At 40.8% G+C, this 12,134-nt stretch overlaps 1 protein-coding gene across 1 annotated transcript in view; it reads left to right on the top strand.

The window, feature by feature from the left end:
- Positions 1-3,059: 3,059 nt before the first annotated feature.
- The window catches only part of grm1a (glutamate receptor, metabotropic 1a), a 34,314-nt gene continuing 25,239 nt past the window's right edge, over positions 3,060-12,134 (top strand). Inside the window, exons 1-2 of the mRNA XM_046060668.1 lie at positions 3,060-3,777; positions 6,675-6,924. Of these exons, the coding sequence (XP_045916624.1) occupies positions 3,060-3,777; positions 6,675-6,924 (968 nt within the window). The remainder of the gene's footprint in view (positions 3,778-6,674; positions 6,925-12,134) is intronic.

The raw sequence follows: 12,134 nt of genomic DNA, 5'->3' as shown, positions 1-12,134 counted from the left end.
GGATTTTCAGACTGTTTTCAATTTGTGCATTTGCAAATCCAATATGCAGTATATTAATCTCAAGAAGTCTTCCAAACGTGCTCTGACGTTAACTACCAGAGCAAGGCAAGCATAAAAAAACTAAACTACACTAATAGATTGGTAAGTCCAGCACTGAAAGTGAGAGAATGAAAGAGACCACCCAAAGGTCTGCAATGACAAGACCAGACTCCAGATCACACACACACACACACACTTTTACATATTGTATACAGCAAACCTAGTAATTTAAGATTCTTTGTGCTGTGGTCTGTCGCATTTTTAATAGTCTATCAATCCCACTTCGATGAAAAGGACAAATCTTGCTGAGTAAATGCCAACTTTCCTGATTCCCCCGAGTTTCGCAAACGAGGTCTAACATGAAATTATTTTTTGGATTGATTGATGGGGTTCATGTTTTGAGGAAATAAAAGACAAATGTAGGTCTATGTGTATTTTTTTTTTTTTTTTTTGATCATCCAATTTTTTCACAGACGTAAACAATTACGGTGACACCAATAGCCTATTATTAAGTAAAAGGGGGAAACAGAGCAGGAAACTGGAAAGAAGAACATCACAATATAGCCTATACCTATTCATATTATTATTGAAATTGATCGGTCTCTTTTGACTAATACTACATCGTAAAAATAACAGCAGCCTACTGCTTAAGTCATTGCCGAAAAGCCGTCAACCCACGCAGACTCCAGTCCTCGAATAAACCGAGTAGCCTACTGCAGTCGCCCTTTGCCTCGAAGTGTGGCTGCAGCATCCAAGTAGTCTCTCCTTCCAAACATGTCACTTTTATTCAGGTTCAATATCAGATGCTCGCTCCCGAAGCCCCGGGAACCAGAAGTGGCAGTGTCATAGTGGCTCCTTTATAAGTTTATTTGTGATTTATACCGCCTGGCATGAGTCACGACAGGACCATAGCGTGTAAACTGCATGCACCCCGGGGGAGAAGGCTGTATCTTCTGTGTGGGATCAGTTGTGGGGTACTGCTAAACCATCAAGACTCACTCTTCATCACTGAGGGGTTGTTTCTATTCAGTGATAGTAGATGACAGTGATCACCATAAGAAACACACTGATATGAACAAACTATATTCTTTATGCAATTTATTTTCCAATGACAACGTGTTTTCCTCTCAGACTAGAGTAGAAAATAAAGCTCCATTCAGCAGGTTAAAGAGCGGCAAAACTGAGATCTATGATTGGCCTCCGTTGACCTCATGACTGAAGTGTCATCAGTGACCTTCAGCCAAACGCTAGATGGCGCGATGCAAACTGTTGACTGCTGTCCATGGTGCTGAACACATCCATTGTATATGGTTGATCAGAAGCCAGAGGCCCTCAAGTAAACTCAAGAACTGAACATATGAGGAATATAAGTCATGAAAGACAGCGGCTTTGACGGTTCTGTCTGCTTGTTGTTAGCACTTGTCAGTCTAACATCCTATAAACTCCCTTCAGTTACAGTGAGCCGTCATATAATTCATGTGGTGATTAACGCCTGACACCAATGATCTCACTCTCTCTCCCAATCTCAAAATAACACATGAATATTAAGTTGCTACAAATATTTATGATGGCATATTAAAAATGGGACGCCTCCTATACACAATCACACACATACTTATATTATATAGACTACATATATATTATAGCCTACATTATATTTAATGCATCTAATAGGCTGTGCCTTTCCTCCAAACATTTCCAAGCCTGCTTATATGAAGTGGAGAAAATACCTTGCATAGAAGCTCAAATGCTCCACTGGTGTTATTTTTATAATGTATTATACATGACAGAAAATGTGGATTTTTTTTAAATTGTCATTTTAGCTATGACAAAACATAAGGTCTAACTCTCATAATACACGTTTTAAATACTTGCAGGCATAAAGAGGTAAATACTGTAGAAAAGGCGATGGTTGCTGGGGGATCTTCATGTATCGAGTTGGGGTGTGTGTGTGGGGGGGGGAGAGACAGACTCAAGTGATACAGCCTAGCACCACGCGCTTACAGAAGACGGACGAAGGCACGCGACATGTCTCAAGGATTCAGGTAAGTTTTGATGGAATAGACACAATAAAAGCAGCTTAAAATATATGTACGATGTAAATAGTATAAAAAGATAGATGGATAAAGATGAATATAATGTAACATGGGCTGTTGAGAACAGACGAATCTTGCTGAAACATTCCCTTAGTTCGCGTATTATTATGATCAGTATTATTATTGTTATTATAAGGCCTATCAACCGATGGTGACTTATGCTGCACGACAGATAAGAAGAAGAGTGCAGATTAGGGTTTAAAACAAACAGTCAAGGGTATCTTGTTTGCATCCTCATGTAGAATTCAAATAGGAGTCTACTGTGGAAGGATTGTAGTTTCTCGGCTTTATTAGAAACTAGCCGAGTCAAATCGTGAAGAATGTGGAGAAATGACGAGCCCAGGCAGCAGTGCCAAAGACGTCTTTGTAACATGTTTGGAAAGCGCGCTGTCCACGGTGCTGAAATGTGGTTTCTGCCTCATTTTCTCAATGGACAGCTAGCACACTACTTTCAGCCTCTCCCAATACGTACTGGCTTTTTGTAATAAAACACGACTAAGAATTAAGTACCTGGCTGCTCCCTCCAGAGCTAATCACCTACACGGTGGGGCAACTTTCAGTGGACAGTAGCCCCGTTCAAACACTATTTAGTGGGTGTGAGTTAAGTGCCTTGCTCAAAAGCACCTCGATGGTATAAAAGAGGCATGAGGACTGTTGCCAGCTGTAGCAGTGTGAAACAGGGCGTTGATGGAAAGGAGCATGCGTGCTTAGTCAACTCTTCCTACATAAATCTTAAGCACATCTGTCCTCTTTTCTCCCAGCTTACATGTCACGGCAGTTTGTCTTATTTTTCTGCAGGTGTGTGCGGATATGCCCCGGGTGTCGTGCTCACAGATCACGGTCGCTGGGATAAACGTGGATGTACTGACAGACAGAGGATAGTATGCCTGCACAGTTGGCACGGCTCACGCTATGTGGCACAATATGGCACGCGTAAAGATGGGTCTCTTCGCTCTCCTGTGTCTCCCCACATTCTTCTACCGCGTCCTCGTGCTCTCCCACAGCAGCAGCATCAATGAGCGGTCGGTGGTCCCCCGCGCCGTGTCCCGCTCCGTGGCTCGTATGGACGGAGACGTGATCATCGGGGCGCTCTTCTCCGTCCACCACCAGCCGTCTGCGGAGAAGGTGGCAGAGCGGAAGTGCGGGGACGTCCGCGAGCAGTATGGCATCCAAAGGGTGGAGGCAATGTTCCACACATTGGACCGGATCAACGCAGACCCAAACCTGCTCCCCAACATCAGCCTGGGCTGTGAGATCCGAGACTCCTGCTGGCACTCCTCTGTTGCCCTGGAGCAGAGCATCGAGTTCATCCGGGACTCCCTTATCTCCATTCGGGATGATAAGGACGGGTCCAAATGGTGCATTGACGGCACCCCGTCCCACCAGCCTCCACCCACCAAGAAGCCCATCGCCGGAGTGATCGGACCGGGATCCAGCTCTGTGGCCATTCAGGTGCAGAACCTTTTGCAGCTCTTCAACATCCCACAGATCGCCTACTCTGCCACAAGCACTGACCTGAGTGACAAGACTCTGTTCAAGTACTTCCTGAGGGTCGTGCCCTCAGACACCCTCCAGGCCCGGGCCATGCTGGACATTGTCAAGCGATACAACTGGACCTACGTGTCTGCGGTGCATACTGAGGGTGAGACCCCCTTCACTGACCTCTTTAACTGGAAAATCACCATAATGTGCCATCAGCCATGTTATCTGTTAGTAGGTTTATAGTGTCCTCATAATTCATAATGGTGTTTTAATTACCCATGGCATCACTACACTATTCTTAGTGATTATAGTTTGAGAGAGACAATTGCTGTGATGTTTTATGCTGTCATTTTGAAAATGTTTTTTTTCCCCCACAAGACTTTGTAGATAGATTCTGGAGAGATGTAAAGTTGAGATGTACTGGGGACTGTGGAAAGATGATTACTCATGTATGGTAAACATCTGACTGATTAAATAATTTGATAAAATGACCAAACAAATGTGCACAGACCAGCTAAAATGTGGGTTTTGGGGCCACACACAATTCCATTTTCCCAATTTCATTATTGGTCTTTGAGTGCAACTGTGCTGGTGCACTTCCATGTCTATCTCTTAAGAGGATTTGGTAAAGTCACTCCTTTACCCCTCTATCTAGAGTATCTTCCTGTCTCAGTCTTTTGCTCTCAAGATTTTTAGTGCAAGTTGTTGCATCCACATATGTGCATAAGTAAGGATCTCTTCAATAGGATTTTTCTGCAGTTGTCTGGAGTTGAGGGTTGTGTGCACATTACATCAAGCATGTTCCAAATCATCAAGCATGTTCCAAATCCCATTCATAATCATACAGCTGTGCATGCATTTATTTAATTACCTGCACTAGAGTACGGACTGTATGTTGAGTAAACATTGGTGGTCTCTCGTTTTGGAGAGATTTAGATTAAGAGTTCTTCTGGAAATGTTAAATTAGTTAAGTCAGAAGGAAGAGGCTTAGATGGAAATTCCACCAGATACATACAAATTAAAAAGAATGTCATATCGCCACAGAACCCCCAGCAGTAAAAGTAGTTTCATACCATGATCAGCTTACTTTCTTTTTGAGAACTTTTGCTAATTTGTTCAGCCGAACAGCACAACAGTGTATTATGGTGGCGGCAGGAGGTAAAAGGGAGAGAGCGGTTGGGTAGACAGAGTAATTACTGTGAAGTGAATTATGTCCATAGCTTTTCATTAAAGTCTTAGTGAAACACAGTCAGTGATGTGCACCCAAATTATGACTGACAGGCTACATTACCCAGGATCCCCCCCGAGGAGCAGCGGGCTCATGGGGAGTGCAAAAAATCTTAAAAGTCCTATTATAGCCAGGTGCCGAAGAGGGACTTTGTCACAGGTTGCTATCAGATAGATGAATAGAGGGAGTTAGGGAACTGTAGTACCTGGAGGCATAACTAGGTGGCGTCAACTGTCTGACCTTCAACATACCTACAGGAGGATCCTCTGGGACTGAAGTCATAATTTCAGAGTAATGAAAGACCAGCCAGGGAAAGGATGAATCTGATTGCAAGCAACAACACTTACTCAGTAGGCTATAGTGGGAGTGGTAAAAGCAGTTTCAAGTACAAACTTGTAAGCTTTTATTGGAATTAAATTATTTATTTTGTTTTCCATGCAGATATTCTGGAAATACAGATCATTACACTGACTACATGTTCAGTTTTGTAAGTTACAAAGCTGGAAAGTTTGCAGCCACAGTAAATGTTTATAATTGAGACTTCACATCATAATTTGTCTGATGCAGACCTGACCTTTGCGGAGTCAAATGTAAATCCACTTGTTTGTTCATCTTTAGTTATCTCTAAAAAAGTGGTCACGACTGGCTTAAGCTCATGAGTATTCCCTCTCTGCCACCTTAGATGTTATAAATGTAGCTCGTTCCCGTAGCAACAGCTAGGGCTGTGAAACTGCATAAATTACCTGTCCCATCATGATCAGTCTGGTAGGAATACACAAAGCAGTTTTTTTTGGTGGTCATTGTCAAATGGGCTGTGAACTAATGCACTACCACCCACCTGTATAACAGCCTGGATGGAAAGAGTAAAATAATTGGATATCATTATTCCATTTAGCAGAGGGAGAATGAAACGAGGCAATTGAAAATATCATCAAAGGACTATTGGAAAACCAACACATGGGCCCATTGTGTGCCAAAGTAAATGCATTTCTGTGATGCCTACTTCAGCTGCTGTCTTCCTTGCTCTATAAAGCCACACCATGCACAGATAGAGCATTTGTACTTCATCACCTATATAAGGGGAGAGTGGCATGGAGGCCCTCAGGAGCCTGGCCTCGCATCAAGGCAATCGCACAACAAACGTATTCAGATTTTTATTGATGTGGGCTGTGCGTTTTCTTTTGACAGCATGCACATTCAAACACAGACACATGTTGAAGTATGCACAAGTGATTGGATTGCCTGTGTAATCCAGCTCTCGCGCTGAAGAGCTGTGGGCTTTCTCAACAATCTTGATCGTGATGACAGATTAGTCAAGCGCTGCAGTCCGAATGGCAATAGAAGATCTGGACTCAAACAGCTTTGCAGGGCTCTTAATTGGGATGGTGTGCAGTTAAACAAGGATAGCTATCGTCCCCCCTTTTGGCTTTGATTGCAATCAGTTGCCAGTAAACTATCTGACACTCATCAGAGGATCAGAGCTTCATCTCAGTCAGGACATGATGCTCCAAACAACTGCTGTGAGTGAAGGGTTATGCATGCTTGAAAGCAATTACACAACTAATAAGACACGGGATGCTTTCTTATCACTAAAACGTCATTTATAATCAAGAGAATAATTTACATATTTTGAGCTCACATTTAAGGGAAATGCTAAAGCCAGAATATTATCCATATCCACAAAGGCTAATTTAAGAAATAGGATTCTCAGACAGTGATAAGACATTTCACAAGGAAATGTTTTATTGCGTGATTCCAGTAAGGACAGAATGCTTTCCAGCTCTTACTATTTATTAACTCTTTCTATGTCTTTTCCTTATCATCTGTAGGTAGCTACGGGGAGAGTGGCATGGAGTCTTTCAAGGAGCTGGCCTCTCTGGAAGGCTTATGCATTGCCCACTCGGACAAGATCTATAGTAATGCGGGGGAGAAGCACTACGATCGTCTTTTAAGGAAACTACGGGAACGTCTTCCCAAAGCTCGTGTAGTGGTGTGTTTTTGCGAGGGCATGACTGTCCGAGGTCTCCTGATGGCCATGAGGAGACTGGGGGTGTTTGGGGAGTTCCTCCTCATTGGCAGGTATGGATGTGTTTTATCTATTTATTTATTCACAGTTGAGTGCGTCTCTCTTGATGGCAAGAAATTGGTTAACAGGCTGGAAGGCTGCGAGATGCTGCGTTGTCTTCCTGTGGTGCATGTCACCAAGGCAACCAAGAAAAATTAGACCACATAGCAATAGCGCTGAATAGAAATGTTCTCCAGCAATGAATAATTGTTATTTCTGTCGCAGACACAAAAACTAGAGAGGGAAACAATGCCTCCAGTTCATTCTCTCCCTTTTGGGTTTGTCTCATTCGTTTTAGTTTTTTTTGAGGCAATGTCAGTCATTTCGCATTTAGCAATCAAAGAGAAGCATGCAGATATCTATTTGAACAAATAAAGACCGTACTGAATCAACATTAATTGTAAAAATCTCTCCCTTTTCTGATTACACCTCCTCTCTGGATTTTCACTCTTCCTCTCAATTTTTTCCCTCTTCCTTTCTTTCTCTATCTGTTAGTGAATGTTAAGTGACAGTGACTGACTGTAACTGTAATCTTAGTCATTAGAAAAGGGCAAGTAGAGTCGCCTCTCACACACTTATACAGCGGCACATTGCACCATGAAATAGCCCTTAAGGAACATTCACACTTGTCAGTAGCAGCTATAGCAACCTTGATGCTACTTTTCAGTTCATTCATGCAATTTCTTTCCCCCCATCGTTTCAGAGCGGTAGGAGGTTTTTGGCATTGGTCTGTTGTGGGGCCGTTGTCAGCCGTATGTTACATGAGGAGGACATTAATAAGACAGCTAAGGATGACTGAGGCTTGTAGCCTCGCTTTAGCAGTATTTGTTGGAGATCTGCTGAGCACTGCATGAGTGCAGCTCAAATTCGGAGCCATCATCTTCTAACAGGAAGAACCTGAGAGACAAAATACAGCACGGTTACTTCTATCGTTCACACAAATGAAATGAAATTGTTCAGATTTTGGCAAGACTAAGACCTATACCTTTTTTACATGAAAGTATGCATGAATGCATTGTCAAACAATCAAACATTTTTAGAGTAAAATCAGTTTACCATCTTAATTGCTTAAAGAAGTAATTTTATAATGAAGACAATTTTGAGGGCATTTTTTTTGGTTGGACCCTTGGTAAAATCTACCATTTTCAAGACGTTCTTAACAATGCACAACCTGGAGACATATTTACAATGAAAAGACGATGCTCATTAAATTAAACATATTGTTTTACCTTGTAAAAAAGAGTCAAGACAAACAGTTTCACGTACAAATTAGAATAAGATTGAATTACATTTCACTGCCTGTCAGTTTTTGTGTTGTTTTGTGTTGCTTTTTGTGAGCTGCGGTAGATAAAAGATTGTTGTCTCCTTCTCTTCAAAGGATTTCTCCTTGTGTGTTTGAGGTTTGTTAGTACAAATTGGTGTGTTTGGAGAAAGTTCTTAATGTAGGATTTTTATCTTTGAAATTAGACCGTTAAAAGAAGGTTTCAGGTGTCTTTTCTAGCTGAATTACAAAGATGTACTGTCATCTACATTTTGTCCATTTTTTTTCTTATTACCAATCAATACCATGAAAAGACCAAAACCAACCATGAATTGACCCATCCATCGTCAGCCGCTTATCCTGCGTACAGGGTCGATTGGGCGAAAGGTGGAGTGGGAAAAGCACTGAGATACAGATTAACACAGTGCTTGTTTCGGTCTTTTCATGGGATTTGTTGAAAGTTATGAAAAATCAGAAAGATTTGAAATTGTCTTGTTGAATAGCTGTGGTGAAGATATGAATTAAGACACCTTGTTGTGTTAGATAAAATGTGGCAATGAGTTTTTCCTCATATACACACATGCATGCGATTCTCAATAGACACTTCTCTATTGGCAGACACTGAGAGATTTGTTTCTTGTAGTTGCCATTATCCTTGAAGCCTTCCCTCTTTCTGTAATATTTCCCAGTGGCACAAATAAAGAGAAGACAAGTTCCGCTCTTACCAGCCTCTGTTTATGTTGTGACGGGGGAAGGCACTCTTTCTCTTCAGATGCAGAGCTTGCCTTTTAAATTATCCATTATAATGACACTCTAGGATTGCATTCCTTTCCATATCTCTTCTTTTCTCTTTCGTCGATAGGAGATGGGAAAGTGGGTCTTTTTTTAGCTTTTGTCAAAGTCTCCATGGGCTGAAGAAATGCTTTTGGGTCAGAGAGAGAGAGAGACAGAAGGAGAAAGAGAGACAGAGTGTGTAAAAATGACAGAGGAAGTCTGGGCCAACACAGATGCCAAGCCATGTGTGTGTTTCTTGGCATATAGTGAACAACTGAATGATGCTGGCAGACAGGTATTAGCTCATCAAAGGGGCGCTTGTGTTCTTAATTTATGCTTTCACCTCTGAAGAAGCCTCTTTCATGAAGTGTTCAAGAGCTACTGAGAGTTGGAAGGATGCAAGACACACAAACAAAAGGTGAATGAAACAAAGTGACAGAGCAAGAAGAGTACAATCAGGCCATTCTGTCATTCTTACATTGAACATCTAATGCGCTGGATACACAGTCTCTCTTTTATAACTGCAAATGTATTATCTTCTGTTGTAAACAAGAAGCTTAGTGTATTAAAACTGTTAATGTAGCACAACAAATGGCACAGTGGACAGAAGTAAAACATTTGCAACTGAAGTTTTTTCTTTTCTGACTTATATAGCAATTGTAAGTCGCTTTGGATAAAGGCGTCAGCTAAATGTAAATGTAATGTTTTTAAAAGGGATCACTGTAGTGATTAACCCACAGAGAATTATCTCCTGACCGCAATTCCTTCAATGATTGTCTTCCAGCTATATGTTTTGGCAGCATTACTGTTTTGGTTCCCTCTCACTCAGCATTTTTGCAGATGTAGCAGGCATCTGCCCAGCACCAAACAGCAGACAAACAAAGTTAGCGACTAGCTAGTGAACACAGAGGAGCGTTGTTCATTGGATGGCCAAAAACACGACTCTAGATGAATGCTAATGTTGCTCCGTGCCTGCTGGATGTATAAATACTGTTTGCTAACATGTTCACCATCAACTTGATAATATGTCAATGTTGTGTTTACAGCTTGTTTCCACTCACCCAGAGTGGCTAAAATCAGTTAATGCAGGTTTAAACAAAAAATTTGGGTAGCACTTTTCAGTACAGGTTACAAAGTGCTTTACAGCAATTAATGTAAAACATAGACAAGTCAAATAAAAATCAGTATCACCTGTTTGTGTGCAATAAATAAAACATAAAACAATTCAATGTACAATTAAAGGAAAAATAAATATAAGTGATGCATCAAATAGTGATTTGAAATTAATAAATAAAACATAAACAAGTCAATATACAAATAATGGAGAAATAAATTCCGCATCACACATCGTAAGCTTTTTTGTATAAATGAGTCTTAAGAAGTGAGATGAAACCAGGAACAGACGCTGCGAACCCGATCTCATTATGTACTAATTGTAGGTAATGAATTGATTTCTGACTGAGTCTGGTATAAAGTGAGTCAAAATAATCGAGGCGGGAGGAGATGAAAGCATGGACGAGTTTCTCCAGATCCAGATAAAAACATAACTGAACAACTTTCTTTACGTGCGGTTCAAAACACAAGTCCTGGTCAAAAACTACCCCGAGTTTTCTGGCCGAGGGGTTAGCAGAAGTTGCAATGAACTTGCTGCCTGGTGCTTACAGATTTGAATTGCATCGAAAAACACATACATATGCAATGGTAAAATAAATTCTGTTACTGTGCAGCATGACAATTTCACAGTCAGTGTACTCCTTGTGTGCTGATCACAATAGCCAATTGGGAAGGCTTGTTATATAAGCTAAATGTTTCGTTACATTCTGTATGAGTCAACTACAACAAAATCAAAAGTTGATATTTACCCTGAAACTGGTCATCAAACAGCTTTAAAATCAACATGGCTAAAATCATGCCAGAAGTTTCTTCATAATCAGACAAGCACTGTTGCAGTCATTCATGCAGGCTTTCGGGTTCTTTTTCATTTAGAAAAAGAAACTTTCAATTATAGCTCCCCCATCAGGCCTATCAGCATAATAATTTAAATATCAAAGCACTACACAAAAATGCATCACAGTCAGCCAGCAGTGGTTGCAGTATTACATTTGAGGAAATTGCTATTTTAATTAGAACACCTTAGTGCCATAGGACAGTCAGTATAATTTGTAAGGATGACAACATGCCCTGCAGCAGGTTCTATCAAAATCAGTGAGATGGTGAGACACAAAGGTAGAACAATCTCTTTACAGCAGTGGAAACATAAACTACAAGTAGACATGCAGGGCGTTTTGAATCTGAGAGCTTTTGTTTTGCTGTTCGGCTAACCTGCTCTTCAGACAAGGGCCAGGTGTGGCAGCGTGCTCAACCCACTTTATCCCTGACCTGCAGACTCTCCTCTGCATCACTTCAACACTTCACAACCACTCTGCTCTGCTGTTGTCAGTCAGAGGGGCTCTTGTTTTTCTCACCACGTGATGTCAATCATGATTTCACCAATCAGCTGCCTGCATTACTCTATGACTGCACGTACGTTGGCTCACATAAAGAGACAATATATATTCATTTCATACTCTCTGGTGCTCAAACACGGATCATCCACTTCATTCCAATCAAGAAGACATTGATGTCAGTCTTCCTGTTTTGTTCAAGTACATTTCAAAGTGATTCTATTAGATGAGAAACACTTTCAGCTTAGACAGAATACACAGATAGAAACAGACAGAATTCACAGATAAAATAAAGTTTTGCTTTACCTTTCATAAAATATTAAAGACCAAATTCAGCATACGGCAGTTCCATTACAAATAGAAATTTATGTCAACCTCTCAGAAGTTGGTATAGCTCTTCACTGAATGAGAGGACATAACTCGGAAATCCCTCTAACTATAGGGAGATTTTTTTTTAAAATCCATCAGAGCGCAAGCCACAGCTACAGATGAATATAATACATATTATAAGCTTAATATATTTATGAAAATAAAATAAAATCATTTTCCCACTCGTCCACCATATACTTACACCATTAAACTTTAGAAATATGCTTATAAAACCAATACATAACAGAGACACTTGAGTATAATATACCTGGCAATAACTATCTGATGCAAATGCACGTTTCTCCCTCACAATTTGCTAAGAATTCAATGCATACCAAACTTATTCTGAAAATCACTGTAACCGGAAGCATTTCAG

This window comes from Micropterus dolomieu, linkage group LG10, assembly GCF_021292245.1.
Source record: "Micropterus dolomieu isolate WLL.071019.BEF.003 ecotype Adirondacks linkage group LG10, ASM2129224v1, whole genome shotgun sequence".
NCBI classification, from domain to species: Eukaryota; Metazoa; Chordata; class Actinopteri; order Centrarchiformes; family Centrarchidae; genus Micropterus; species Micropterus dolomieu.
This window is presented reverse-complemented; position numbering and strand designations above follow the sequence as displayed.